This window comes from Daphnia pulex, chromosome 5 (assembly GCF_021134715.1).
Source record: "Daphnia pulex isolate KAP4 chromosome 5, ASM2113471v1".
In the NCBI taxonomy this organism is placed as follows: domain Eukaryota; kingdom Metazoa; phylum Arthropoda; class Branchiopoda; order Diplostraca; family Daphniidae; genus Daphnia; species Daphnia pulex.
Window position 1 is genome coordinate 8,119,893 of NC_060021.1, and position 14,829 is coordinate 8,134,721.

Genomic DNA, 14,829 nt, shown 5'->3' on the forward strand with positions numbered 1-14,829 from the left:
TCAAATTTGTGGTAAAGTTCATGTTTTGTTTTGTACGTTTTCGTACTTCCGGTTTTGAAAATTTTCCTGAACATAGTTCAGGAAAATTCTCGATTTTGGCCAAATTCTGGATTTCGTTTAAATCACATCTAATCGACCCCAAATTTCATGGAGATCACGAATATCTGGTTTATTTTGTCGGCAGCCCAATGGTTAAGGCGCTATCGACTACTTCCGGTATGCTTCCGGAAAATTTGCATAAAACTAGCAAGTGAGCTTTATTCTCTGCACAATTCTAAGCACTCCTTGCCAGTTTAAGCAAACAGAAATGGTCTTTTTTATTACTTTTGTGACTTTTGTGACTATCTAAAGCCGGTCCTTTAGATAGTGAGTTTTGGACTTGTCTAATAGATGGCGTGAAAGAATATTGTGTTGATATGTGTTGCTTATGGCGGCTCGTTGTCAACAGTTCTGTCAGTTCAGCTACAGCTATTTTCTTCAAAAATTACCAATGAATTCGTTGGTAAATTGGATATATTTGTGTGCAATTTGTTGGGCATGTGTTCTTTTACATAGATGTGTTTAAATAACCTTAATATTTCTCATTAATTTCCAGAAGAAAATGTGAAAGGGGTATGATGCAGCCTACTGTCAACTATTGTGTTGTAAATCCTGGGATCCTACTGAATGTGTCATACAAATGACAGAGGTAACAACCAACACTAGCTTAATCAAGTATTGCTGAAATATATATTGTTCTCATTTTTTATTAGGATTCATCATAATTATCGACTGATTCTATTAGACTTGCACCAACCCCAGCATGGACCAATCTCTCATTCCATCTTCTAGAGAACCTTGGATAACTGATTATTGGTGGTTTTGTGTGTAAGTTTACTTTTCAATTTTCATGTCACTGAACTTTCTTTGTTGCAGTCTTATATGTATTTAAAGTATTGTTCTGTACTGACATCTATCTAATAGCACATTGATGACACAAATTATAAACAAGACTGTGACTTAAGTATATTTTTTATTTACAGGTCGAGTCATGTCCTTTGAAGAAAAAGGACAATGACTAAACAGTCAACAAGGTCCTTTGTTTGGTAACCCATTGGCTGCTTCCCTTGAATATCCCTTTTTACTTCCTGAAACAGGCCCTCTTGATTTGAGGTATTGCTTTCTGTCGCTAATATCTAATTTAAAATTATTGTCATCCTAATAAATGTTCATTCTGCCAACAGGGTAACTCCTTCGCCACTTATTGTGGACTTCATCCTCGGTGAAAACTGATAACAGAAAGCTGTAATTCAAGACTGATAGTTGTTTGATGTCTAAGCCGGAAGCCTACTATGGTTAATCGCTCTCGTAATAACTGTTCCTCAACTCTTCGCTCTTTTTCCGGTTTCTCTTAACCATTGGCCATGTCTTAACCGTTGTCCCTGGCTGCAGTCAATTAAGGCAGTATCTCCCCCTGTCTTGATTGTCTGTATGTGCGAGTTTCAAAAGCAGTTTATCACCCAAATGAGACAAAAAGGAGTTTGTTAGGTTTGTTTTATTTGGGTATAAATTGCTTTTAAATTTGCACAGAACAACATTTGTCTTGTACCGGACGCTTTGTTTATTAAATTTTCATTTTGGCCTAAAAATGTAGTATTTAAATGAATTAACTTAATTTAATTAAGTTAAATTATTTAACTTAAACTTAATTCATTTATGTTTAATTACATTGACTTGATTTATTTAAATTTAATTTGGAAATCATTTAATTAATTATTTTATTTGTTATTTTAAAGTTTATATTATGTATTTAAAAATTGTTTTTAATTTAGTAGTTTCGTTTCATGAAATTAGGTGTATTTTTATTGCTTTCGACATTCATTGTGAAAAATATCAAATACAAGTTTTCAACGTACAACGAAAATTTCAAGTTCACTTCAACAGCCAATTATTTAAGAATTATTCGATATATACGGGTGAGGGAAATATCAATAATCACAAGTTCTGTTTAAATTAACATCAGCTCAGAAGTCACAACATCCCATAATGGATAACAAATAGCTTTCTAAGGTTACTACAATCACATATTACACGGATATAATATTTTTATCAACCCGAATTGGACTAGCACAGTATCTTAGGACACCAACAACAGCTACTCCAGGATAACCACATCATCATAACTTCAGGATCAGCTACTTCAAAGACTCCGGCAAAATTCAGGAAACCAACAGCTCGGACAGGAGTCGATTGCAAAACCACTGCACATTAACGTCGACACCTGTGAGAAATTAGATGTCATGATTATTATTAAATGATTTTGAGTTATATTAAATACAGGAAAACCATGAATTTCTTTTAACGTTTTCTTAGTAAAATACAGTCTGCTTATAAAGCAACCATCATTAAATTTCTGCGTCAGTTCCAAGTTTTCTTGACAGAACACAACATTTCAATAAAAAACTAAACCTTCCTAACAGTCACAAATAAAACTCAGGCAAATTACCATTTCTTTTCTTGCAGCTTTGCTTCAAGTCTTACTTCTCCACTTCTTGATAACAAAAACAGCATGCAGAAGATTGATGATCGCACCGTCACCAAAACCTGTTGCGAAAGAGAGAAATCATTAATTAACATTTACACCTGAACCAGCTGGAAAAAAAAAAACATGTAATGGAAGAAGAGAAAGTCATGCCAAGTTTAAATTTAAAATTAATCCGAACAGCAACAAATGTTTAAAATCACAAGAAATTGTTTCATCAGAAGTTTTGGAAAAAGGAATATAATGTTCTAGTTAAATAAAAAAAATTACAATTCAGCAAAATCTAGTTGAGCAAGCAAGTATCTTTTCAGAAAAACTCTAAACCCGCTATGATATTTAAATCAGACTTACGAAATTTCCCCTGTTACAACCCATTATCACAATCAAATTACCATTTTAAGATGTCTTCATTGATGTTACATTTCGGAATAACACGAGCATTGTAGACTGCTTCCAAAGCTGCAGCTCAACTCAACTTGGACTTCCTTCCACCATACTGCAAGAAAACCACCTACATGACAGCAATGAAGCTAATTAGATTTTGCCATTTTCTCAAATTCTTCTTCAAAAGATAAGAGATGGCAACCTTAACATGAACTGCACACAGAGCAACAACATATTTAGCTTATACATCTGACGATGGAAACCTATAGAGCAAAAGAACACCAATGAACAGAACAACATTTTGAAATGTGAGAAAAAAATTCCAATGAAATATTTACAAAAATTGCAAGTTTAATGAATTATTCAAAAACTTAATAGTTAAGGCAATGAAAATAACATCAATACCACAGACAGCATGCAGCACTTCCCCACACCAGCACACGGTTGTCATGCAACAGCTCACCACATCCTTCACCAGCTCGCTGCAACAAGTCTATGAGGGTGAAGACCCTCTTAGAGAACCTTCATTAAACGGCATCGATCACGTACACGTAACGCAATGAAAAGCTTGAACATCACCAGGCTGTTGCTAGAAAAATAAAAACTCGATTAACTTGGGAAACAAAGTCACAGAATTCTTATTTAGAAACAAAGTCTTCAGATTTCAGAGTTAATCAACATTATTTCTATTACTATTCGTAAGTACTTTTGAATGTGACAAAACGTGCAACATGAACCAAGAGACGACATTTTTGGGAAAATGTACAGCAGACTTCATGACCATAGAAATTAAACCATTAGGCAATAGCCATGCAAGTACAAGTTAAAAGCCATGATCGCCATAAGTTCACCACACAAAATATTTAAATTTAATAACCCCAAGGAATAAAGGCAGTAATTATTACCACTTTTAAGACTAATAATGTCAAGAGAGAAAATTGCCTGCAATGGCCAAGCTAAACCTTCTCGGACAGTATCCCGTTAGAAAAAGACGATGTGAAACGATGAAAGAAAAGCTAAGAACAAGAAAATGTAACACACGTGTAGATTTAAATTTAAGCAAAATTCTAACCCTATCTGCTGGGATTCATTATATACCAACAAAAACTTTTCACAAAAGCTGTCTTACATGGAAACCCGAAATAAGATGTCACTTGTCTTCGACATTAAGTACAAAATGCTAATAATGCTACTAGATTCTTAGATTGCCTTCTCAATTTAGCTTACAAATATTTCAATTACCTTTTCAAATTTCCTTTTTTCATCTCAATTGTCTTGCATTTTAGTAGAGACCCTCTTCATGACAAGGCAGCGATCACGTGCACGTAATGCAATGAAGAAGCTCAGACTTCACCAGGCTGTTAATTTAGAACAATAAAAACTCAAATAAGAAACAGAAGTCTTTAACATGTAACCCGTAAATTAACAAGACGGAACAAACACAATTTAAATTCAATAACCTTAAAGAATAAAACAGGAATTACCATTGACGAAAAACGTCAGGAAAGAAAGCCGCCATGATCCAATGGTTAAGGTAACCTTCTCGGACAGCGTCTCGAAGAAAAAGAAATGTCCTAAAGAATGTCGTCTGCTGATCTCGACAATTTGATGACCCCCCCCTACTTCCCTCTACACACACTAGGGCTGAATAGTTAAATCCCTAAACACACCGAAATATTAAGCCACCTAGTGACAGCCAGCGCCAGCCCATTAATATCCACGGACGACTGGTATCACTGGACGTAAAATAAACCAAATACTCGTAATCTCCATAAAATTTGTTGTAAATAAGGTGTTTAAACAACACACAAAAAAACTTATACAAGAAATCGACCCCAAATTCGACGTAGATCACGAATATTTAGTTCTATTTCGCCTTTTTACCAAAAGCCATCTAGCGTTAGAAAAAAAACGTCTAAGTAACACTTTGTTTGCGCGCAAGAAGGGCCTGGTTTTCGAATTTTTGTACAGACAGAGTTTAAAGCAAGTAGATATTAGTAGAATTATCTACGAAAGTAAGTCAATTGTCGGTTACCTGGGCATAATCCCGTGGCAAGTGACTGCAGCGGACGGAAGCGAACACTGAACTGAAGAACTCGCCAGTGAAGAAAGACAAGTTGTGTGTAGCAGCAAAAGAAGCAGTGAAGCTGGCAGAGCGTACGTTACGAAGACACGGATAGAGCAGAACGTTGGTGGCAATGGCTTGATTCCGTAATATCTACCTATACTTGGCTTACAAAGTTTTGGAATTAGCATCAAAAATCAACTTTACCTTGACCATAATGCGTCAAAATAGTCAAATTGAATAAGCCCAGGGAGAGAACAGAAATCCAACAATTGAACCTTAAATTGTATATTACTTCCATGAAAGATTCTCCTCACGTATCATCCATTCATAGTACACCGTAAAATAAAGGAATGGCAGTGTTAGCATTCTGAATTTCTCCTACTTCTTCTTCTTCTTTTTCTCGGCTAATCCGGTTGGATTCGAATTACCGTAGACTGCTTCCGAGCCCGAACGAAAGTGGAGATTAAGAAAAATGAGGGAAGCGATCCAGCAAATGCCAGCGATGACGACTATGTATTCGGCGTGGTTAGGAAAGGGCGTGCCGCAAGCAGTGTAGAACTCCATGCCATCGGAAGGAGACTTACCGCCAGGCAGGCAGTGAAAATCGAAGTAACCCTCGTCATAGTCGGAAGTGCAGAGAAATTTGCGTTTTTTCAAAGTCTGTTCAATAAACACGGGGCAGGATAAACGAGCGTTGCTTTTTTTAAAATCTGAAAGTTTTCAAGCTTATCCTACCATTCCGAAAGCTGTTTGAATGGGAGAAGTTTCATTGCATGGGCCAGTCTTTTCGTGAACGCCAATGGATACTTCGTCTTCGGGTTTAAATAAGAGTACGGTGCTTAAATAGCAGCTGTAGTGAAGAATCAAACTCAAGACGCATTCGTTGAAGCCTTTCAAACCTAAGGTGTAACACGTAGGCAAAAATTGCATTTTCACATTTAGTGCGATTCTCTAGAGGGAAACCTTCCATGTCGTGCGCACTTACCTGGACTTTTTCTAGCATCAGGAGCGGGGTTACGATCTGCCGACCACGCAATCAGGAAAAACGTCAATGCCAAGAGGGCGACACAGTTTTCCGTGTGAACACCAAGAATATCTAACCAAAAGAAATGAATTTAATATAATGTTGTTTACATTCAAAATCTAGCAGCTTTGAGACTTGCCATGGAGAGGGTGATAGAACGGGATGAATTGAAGGACGCCACCGGGCATTCCGCAAAGACCGGTTAATACGGCGCACAGCATCTCGCGTTTGGCACTGAATGTTTAATTCATTAATAAATACCGTGATTAGTGGAATTATTACGAAAAGAGTAACAGAGAAACGACATACTCTCCAGCCACCCATTTGTCAGCGGACTTTCCAATGATCAAACGCCTCCAGCAATGAAACCAAAAGGTAAAAGAAGCCGCGAAAGTGGCGTGAAAGTAAAATGAATTCCAAGGCACCCAGTAATGTCGGTCAAAAATATTCGGATCCGTGTCGTGCCTACGTCAATGATTTATAAAGGTCAAAACGCTTTGGTATTTCAAAAAATTAAAAATATTCTTTTTTGGTTTCACACCATGTCCAATGAAGGAATTTCACTGCCGTAATGTCATAAGGGATGTCGATTAAGACCACGCAAATTCCAACTATCAAATAAAAAAGTTTCAACTAACAAGTTAAAACGTTTGTAAGTTTGTAAACGAATAACCTGCAAATGGTTCAGCCCAGTTAGGTAGTCGGAGGCGCGATATGGCCACCGAAGCGTTGTAGATAAACGCGGGATCTGCAATCAATAACATAGTGATAACAAATAATCAAAGGTCGATCAATGCATATGGGTGATTACAAAGCATCATAATGTGAATCGGCAGTCGCCTGCCTAGCAGAACGATGGTCGTCTGAGAGTGCCAAAAGTTGTCGATATCCGGAAGCCAATAAGCGACGCATTCTACGGTCAGTCCGTGAAAAATAGTTGCCAGCCATAAATACTTAAAACGACCACCCACTCGCCTAGCTAAAAGGAAATTTCAACAAAAGAAATTTAAAAAATCAGGAAAAGTCAAAGTAACAAGCCTTGGTAAAATTCAAGTAAAATAACGAGTCAAAAATTCACAAGAGTCAAATAAAGCTCACAGTGGATGAAAGTGAGCAGTCCGATGGTCAAATAGGTCAGCTCCGAGATAAGATACGTCGGCTGCGACTTCCAGCAATCTCGAGGGTCTCGAATTTTCACCATCCAGTCCAGCCACTTGTTTCACCACAAGAAAGACAAATTTTTTTAAAAAAAAGGACAGATAAATAAAAAGTCACATTTAAATTTTTGTTTTCCAGCTTTCAAGTAAACACTTGAGAGTCTGAGAAAAAGCTCTTACGCTAGTAAATTCCATGGAAGATAGCTCAACTCCGAAGTCGGGCAACTGGCTGAGATTGCGTGCAACATGATCCTCGACTTGGGCCATGACGGCTTCTCTTTCACAACGTTCGCCACTGAATCTTTTTATCCCGAATATTCAAGTGTTTCCTCCAACACCAAACAGCAACCGGGACGAGGCTCGACGAGAAACTGATGAACCTTGTCGTGTATCTCTTCAATAAAGGTGCCTGCACCTAGGGTGATAATAAGATGCGGAAGAGAAAAACTGTACTGATAAGAAAGTCCAACTGTCTACCAAACTGTCAATAATCGCTGGTCAATGTTCACAACGACCCAGCAAGATCATAAAAACGCTCGTTACTAAGGCTATCCATGTTATTGGTGGGATCAACTAAGAGTGTTTTTGATTACTTAAGAAGATTCTGGTAAGTTGGAGCGGAATCACAACAGGTTTCTTTTTTTTCCAGACAAAATAGAAATGAAAGCGCAGAATTAGTATTCGGGTAAGTGAATACCCGGATTACCCGGGTTGTGATCGTTTAAAAATGAAAGGCTGATTAAATTAGATTTATGGCACAAGGGCGTGGTTTCATCAAACACATTATTTTCAATTAAGAAATAGGAAAAGAAAAACAAACATCCAGATAAATCGTGACGAACATCCGGTCATTCAATGTAAACCAGGGCAGCGAAAATGAAGTTGACATTCATCCGGTGTGGATGTTTTAAACGATTGAAACGAAATCAGCAGCGACACCCAAGTGAAAAGGAAGCTCGCTGGAGCTAAATCGAATCAAAAAGTTGAAACAATGGAAGTCATAACGTGAGTGACGCACCAAAAAGAGCAGAAGAAGAAATGGGCGATGCGCGCCGGCCTGCGTGGCGACGGAGCAGGAAAAAGGGAGTGCTCAGTGAGGCATTTCTTTCGTGAACGAGTGGACCGTCTGCACGCTAGTTCCCGCATAGTACACTGAATAAAGTTTTCGTGAAATAACGCCATCGAAGGGGCTTCTTCTTACTACAGCGCTTAGCCGCACCGCTCCGTTGGCATTACTCAACTCGATTCGACGAGAATGAGAGTGCAACTCATTTGCGACGTTGTTTCGTTCCTATTTTTAATTGCAACGGCGACGGCGAATTTATCTTCCGGACAGAGGAGAGGAGCAACTTGCATCCGACAACCGGAAGGCGTCGATTCCAGCAAGACACCCGGTGATAATGGATATCGACTTAAAATCAGCGGCAATCCCGACAAATACTTCCCAGGGGAAGTTTACACAGGTACCGAAAAAATAAAAACACCCCGCGTTAATTCACTTGATTTCTTCTTTTCAATGGATCCTTAATGAACCGCAGTCGAGCGTTCATAAGGATGGATTGTCCTGGATGAATCCATCGGTCGAACTCCTCGCACTTGATAACACTGCTGTAGCAGAATCTCGTAGCCATCAATAAGAGAAATCAAAGGTTTGGTTCGATCATATTGATCATTTCGGCCCGGCACGAGGAACGCTAATTGGGTGGGGAGAGAATTAGCTCAAAGCCCGTACAGTCTTTTCTGCTTTCTCACTTCGTCGAGTAAACAGCAGTGGACATTTGGAATCCGATCTCAACAACGGAGAGTTGCGCAGTCGATCGGGTTTCTCTCATGTGTCACGGGCAAAGATCCACAGCTAGGTAGTAAGTAAGTAGTAATACTGGTGGCGGCGATCGACCGGAATCGAGAAAAAGAGAAACCCCATCGGTGCACACCGTGGATCATTCTCTTAACTTTATTTGGGTTGTTGCGTCACCATCAAATTATTCCATTCCAGTCTTTTGATCAAATTCTTCAAAATTTAAATCAAATAAGTTCATTTGGTATTTCTTGAGAAATTGCTCGGACCCGTTGCAATTATATCCGCAGCAAAAAAAAGAAAAAAAAAGAATTGAGGTTCAGTACTGCTTATTATATGCTGATAGGAGAGAACTTGTCGAGTTTCGTAAAACACTGAAGCTTCGGAGAACTTCGCTCAGAGCCGAAAGTGGAGAGGGGGTCGAGGAGCCGAAGATATGGCTGGCGCCGTGTGACGCAAGAATCGATGGCAAATTTTTCTTTTTTTTTTTTTTTCTTCTTTTTAAAGCTGATGGGTTTTTAATTCCAGCTGACTGTGGTTATGATGAACTTTACGTGATTCCAGCAACTGCGAACGTCTTAGCTCTAATCTGGTGGGCGTTTACTGTGAAACCTGTGTGACGTTCTTCATTTTCTTTTTCGTTCCAGTAACTTTGCAAGGTTGGCGATCGCAAAATGTTCTGCAGAAATTTATCGGCTTCCTTTTAACGGCCACCCCGTCCAATCCTGCCATTCCGACGTCGCCTGACACAGCTGGAAGCTTCCGGCTATTTAGCGACTCACTCAGCCGATTTAGTGACGTCTGTTCAAATGGAATTACGCAAACATCGTCGGTACCTAAAACTGAGATCCAGGTCCTTTGGACCGCCCCTGGGCCCGGCACTGGTTGCATCAAATTCAGGTAAAACGTTTAGCAGTTATTAACTCATTTGTGAAATTGAATCACGCGTGCTCATGTTTATAAAGAACATGTGAAAAGGCAAATTTCGGCTGGTCATAAAACGAAGTCCCAAAAAGTTGCGATCAGACCAGTGACGAAGAAAATTGCGTTATATCGTTAAATTGATTGAGCAATTTGAAAGCAACAAATTTGATTTGCAAACACCTTCCGACAAAATAGAAGGAGGACAATTTTCAGGGCAAAAAAAAATTCTTGGCTTCTATTTAAAAAGAAATGAACCTTTTCAGGCTTCTTTCATTTTTAAATAAACAGAAGCGAGAAGCCGAGGGTTTTACATCAATAATGTAAAATATTCGAGAATGTACAGTATACTGTAAACTTTCAACTCTTCACTTCAGAGTTAAATGAATGCTGTCTGTTGTGCATTATTCGGGAAAGGGGTGGAGTCTGGGTTCCAATTACCATCGCAGATGTTTAGATTTTCTTTTAAACCCAAACAAGAAAAGTAGCGGCGAAGAGTGCCTCTTTTTTTTCCCTATTTGGCTTTAGTAGTCGAAAAGGTTTGGACGACTAGGATGTCGACGTCAACCGTTCAGTTTCAGTGGGCTATTCTGACAGGTTTGCTGAGTTTATTGGCAGTAACGGGACAGATTCCATTCAATTGCTCGCACCCAGAGTAAGAGCCTCTAACACAAGTGAATCGAGAGGATTAGGCTGAACGTCAACGATTTTTCCCTTCTATTTTATTTTTCTTTCCGCAGCGCCGTGGTATTGGAGAATCGAGAGCTGTGGTTCGCCGATGACAACGGCCTGACCAAAGAATTGTGTGCCGATCCACAAGAGAACGAGGACGAGCAGCCCGAGATCAACGAGCCCTGCTGCGCTTGCGATGAGGCCAAATACGAGGTACTTCCCAATAATAGAAATCCCATATCCCATATAGTTTCCCTCCCTTCTTCTTCTTCTTCTTTCCGCCCCCACATGAATGCAATACTATCGACTAGTGATTTACTGTTATGGCGGCCTGGCACTTGGTTGGTTCGTGACAGGTCATGTTCGAAGGGTTTTGGTCCCGTCAGACGCACCCGCGCGATTTCCCAGCTAACGAGTGGCTGACACACTTTAGCGACATTATCGGAGCCTCGCACAGCGCCGACTACCGCGTCTGGGAGTATGGCGGCATCGCCTCCGACGGACTCCGGCAAGTGGCCGAATGGGGATCGACCCAAGCCCTGGAATCTGAATTGAAATCCGAAGTAATTTATTTGATTCGATATTGTTTGTCACAAGTAATGTACGGTTGACATTTCTCATGGAATATTTATAGAGCGATCACATTCGAACGATCATCAAATCCCGCGGGCTTTGGTATCCCAACGTCAACGGAAAAACCTATGCGGTCTTCCGGGTCGATCGAAAGCACCATCTCATGTCACTCGTTTCCATGCTGGGTCCGTCGCCGGATTGGATTGTGGGTGTTTCAGCTTTGGAATTATGTTCACGCAATTGCACTTGGGTAGAGAACAAGACGCTGAACCTTTATCCGTGGGACGCCGGGACCGACAGTGGCATCACATACACCGTAAGGATCGATAACGCAATTGCATTCCAAAAAAAAAAGTGATGACAGATAGTTCGATACGTTTACGCTTTTTTTTGTTTCGCACAGTCTACCAACTCGATGACTAATCCGCGTGAGAAGATCACACGGATCACATCTTCCTACCCAGCGGATCCACGTTCTCCGTTCTACGACCCGGCAGGATCTGATATGAAACCGTTGGCTCGAGTAGTCATTACCCGTCAGCGAGTCTACGAGAAAGCCTGTACTGACACTTCTACGATTACTGAAGATGCCGTTAGTCATCCGGACAACTCTGGCGACGCCCTCAGACGTGAGTAGAGTACAATCAAGCTAACTGAAACTATTTGACTTTGCGATGCTAAAAGAATAAAAATGGGTTCGTAGCCGAGTGTGCCGTGACTGAATGGGGCCAATTCAGTCCCTGCTCCGTCACATGCGGTAAGGGCCTTCGCATGCGCCAGCGCTTCTACATCAATCAAATGAAAGCCGAAATGACCAGGTGTGACCGTCAACTCGAAGAGAAAGAAATGTGCGCCAGCGCCGTAGAACTTTGTGGGTAAATACTCGGAACGGAAGACTACAGACTGGAATGAAACGAAGCAAATAAATTTGACTTACTTCTTAATCAATAGGGATGGATCCATGGTCAAAGACGACATTTGCGCCGTGTCGGAATGGTCCCAATGGTCCTCTTGCTCCGTAACTTGCGGAAAAGGCTTCCGCACTAGGACAAGGAGATACTACGACCGTATGGGACGTAAGAAGTGTCACTTGGAAACCTCAGAACAGGAGATGTGTATGGGCATGAAGTTCGAGTGCGAAGACTCCGGTTTTGACGAATCGGACGATCCCGATTGTCTTGTCAGTCCCTGGAGTGACTGGTCACCTTGCAGCGCTACCTGTGGAAAAGGTATGCAAGTGAGAAGCAGGATTCCGCTGGTAATAGGAAACAATGGAGTTGCTGCTACCTCTTTACCTGCTCACTGCAACATGGATACCATGGAGAAGACTGTCTGCATGGCCGATAAACCCGACTGCTCTTTCAGCATGGCAGATGCCAAAGGTTTGATTCGATGAATTAAATTCAAATACCTAATGAAAAAACAAACGAGATTGTTAATAAAATTTGTCTATAACAGCTATCTGCATGGAAGAAGTGGACGTTGGGCCGTGCCGTAGTTCCAGCTTTCCTCGTTGGTATTTCGATGCTCACAAGGGAATGTGCATTTCTTTTAACTACGGCGGCTGCCGCGGGAACCGGAACAACTTTGAAAAGCGCGAGGACTGTGTCAATACGTGCGAAATATTAGGACGCGGTAAGTTGACTCGATCGGGCGAAATAATAATGCAATTAGAATCGAAATACTTCAGCTCACACATCAAAAGAACTCTGTAAGCATGTGCTCAATGATATGCCATGCAGAAATACGTGCATCATATTCCCGCCTCTCTTGGATCCGTCCAGTTATATCTGCCGTATTGCGCTACACACTGCCACAGACTCTCTCCGATCGTTGTCTCAACGATCTCAACTGTAGGCTAAAATTCATCCATTCTTTCCCGTCAAATGGCACGCTCATATTCGTTACGGTAGACTTTGAGGAGCACGGAATTAACGTTTCGTAATATACACGACTTGCTGCACAGCCCAGCAAGACACGAATGTTGACAAGTAGTGTGTTTTATTCGTCGTATTTACGTATGCTGGCACGACTTGTTTGCTCTAGCTCACAATTAACTTAAAAATTCTTGCATAGAATTGTTATTTAATGTTGTTTTAGAGAGCATCCTACTGTACGGGTAGAACAATAGTAGAAACGAAAACAAAATGTGTTTCCATTTTACGACTGGATGTAGTTAGAGCCTCTGTGTTTGCAACCACGTGAAATTAAATTACCAAATGTTTTTATGTTTCTTAGCTGGTGCAGAGGATCCCCTGGCAGACCAATTTGATGATGATTACAGTAGTTTTAATGGAATGGACAAAACAAATACCGGCATCAACCATCATCAAAATCATCCACAGGCTTCTCCCATTGATTGCATGATCACAGAGTGGACACCATGGTCATCATGCAGTACCACCTGCGGAAAAGGATGGAAGGAAAGGCAAAGGATGATTAAGGTAACAAAAAAATGTTTAGATAATAAAGTATAGAGACTGGGACTCTGGGAGGTATGGGAGACTACAGCATTCAAGCAGTTAATGAGAGAAGTCATGCTGACGACAATTCAATTTCAATATGAAACAGCAGTTTCAAAAGATGACAAATAGCTTAAATTAAATAGATAAGGGTTAATTCTTACTTGAAAAAGCTTGAAATTATGTTGAACTTTAAACAAATGAAGAAGAAATTGACTAATTATCAGCCTTTCAAGTTTCCGTTTTTCGAATTCGTCTGGCTGGCTGTTGTTGCTGAACAACAGCGACATCTATTCGTAATACTTGTTACTATTTTCTTTTCAGCTTCCGGCCCAAAATGGCGGCAAACCATGCCCGAAAAAGGTAAAAATATAATTGAAATTAATGTCATAGACGATTAAATCCTTCTTTTTTATTACCGAAGAACTCAGTTAACATGCATTCCATTTCTTTTCTAGACTACGAAAAGACGCCAGTGCTACCGCCGACCCTGCGATAATAAAAGAAACAAGTAAAATCGATGACTAAAGGAACAAACCCTTCCAGTTAGAAGAAGTCGTGATCGACCGCTATAGGAGCATCGTGAATAATATTTTACAAAATTCGGCTAATTGACAAAAAAAAACTTTCTTTACTCTGTTCCCTTGCTTTTTATACGTTTAAACTTGGATCCATCTCGTGGTGTAGTGAGAAATAACGAAAGATTTTTGAAACAACCAGGAAAATTATAACAATACAGCAGCCAATGTTTATCTCAATACCTATGTAACTAATAAGATTTCATAAAGATTCCATCTTGCTTTATTGTCCGAAATAATATGTGTGCGGTCTGTGTGGCACTGCACATACATCTAGAATTTTCAAATAGCTTGTATGTTTTAAGACTGCTTATCTAATAATTAACAATGCGTGCTGAATAAGCTATACTATTACATAGAAGACGCAAAGAGGACCCTTAATAATATACAATTACATTTATAAGACGTTTTGATGTTTAATCGATCACGCATGTATTTTTTAATCATTTCTTTCTCTTTCTCCGACGATTTCGTTTGTATACGCGAATCAATTCCTCACCAATAAATCAATATGCGATGAATGAGTGGATGCAAGTTGTTGTTTCCTTCCATTCGATTTTTGTTATTCTAAAATTTTACGCCTTGTTTTTTAAGTGGGCGTTGAGCGGCAGACTGAGTGACGAGAAAATGTTTCCGACAGTGTTCCTAGAACTGGTGACATCTGTAGTACG

The 14,829-nt window shown here is 40.0% G+C and overlaps 2 protein-coding genes and 1 long non-coding RNA gene across 5 annotated transcripts; 2 read left to right on the forward strand and 1 right to left on the reverse strand.

Annotated features, from left to right (window-relative positions):
* Positions 1 to 215: 215 nt before the first annotated feature.
* On the forward strand, positions 216 to 1,613 carry LOC124194166. The gene is made up of 5 exons (XR_006874621.1): positions 216 to 502; positions 596 to 688; positions 753 to 867; positions 1,023 to 1,152; positions 1,224 to 1,613. It is a non-coding gene; the product is annotated as an uncharacterized LOC124194166 (long non-coding RNA).
* Positions 1,614 to 5,242: 3,629 nt separating this feature from the next.
* LOC124194169 lies at positions 5,243 to 12,197 on the reverse strand. Of its 2 annotated transcripts, XM_046588229.1 has the most exons (11): positions 12,056 to 12,197; positions 7,335 to 7,569; positions 7,096 to 7,210; positions 6,809 to 6,976; positions 6,671 to 6,745; positions 6,539 to 6,608; positions 6,307 to 6,462; positions 6,137 to 6,231; positions 5,959 to 6,069; positions 5,709 to 5,872; positions 5,243 to 5,633 (listed from the first exon to the last, which is right to left on the reverse strand). In XM_046588229.1, the coding sequence occupies exons 2-11, from the start codon at positions 7,419 to 7,421 to the stop codon at positions 5,352 to 5,354; spliced, it is 1,323 nt and encodes a 440-aa protein (XP_046444185.1). In that variant the 5' UTR covers positions 7,422 to 7,569; positions 12,056 to 12,197; the 3' UTR covers positions 5,243 to 5,351. The 2 variants fall into 2 exon arrangements, with proteins under 2 accessions (XP_046444185.1, XP_046444186.1); XM_046588230.1 differs by lacking the exon at positions 12,056 to 12,197 and adding an exon at positions 8,173 to 8,305 and having other exon boundaries at positions 7,096 to 7,569.
* On the forward strand, positions 8,410 to 14,679 carry LOC124194167 (spondin-1-like). Of its 2 annotated transcripts, XM_046588227.1 has the most exons (12): positions 8,410 to 8,617; positions 9,600 to 9,852; positions 10,614 to 10,758; positions 10,902 to 11,108; positions 11,180 to 11,434; positions 11,522 to 11,747; positions 11,822 to 11,993; positions 12,070 to 12,500; positions 12,577 to 12,753; positions 13,357 to 13,562; positions 13,905 to 13,943; positions 14,039 to 14,679. In XM_046588227.1, the coding sequence occupies exons 1-12, from the start codon at positions 8,410 to 8,412 to the stop codon at positions 14,093 to 14,095; spliced, it is 2,376 nt and encodes a 791-aa protein (XP_046444183.1). In that variant the 3' UTR covers positions 14,096 to 14,679. The 2 variants fall into 2 exon arrangements, with proteins under 2 accessions (XP_046444183.1, XP_046444184.1); XM_046588228.1 differs by lacking the exons at positions 8,410 to 8,617; positions 9,600 to 9,852 and adding an exon at positions 10,372 to 10,528.
* The last annotated feature ends 150 nt before the right edge of the window (positions 14,680 to 14,829 follow it).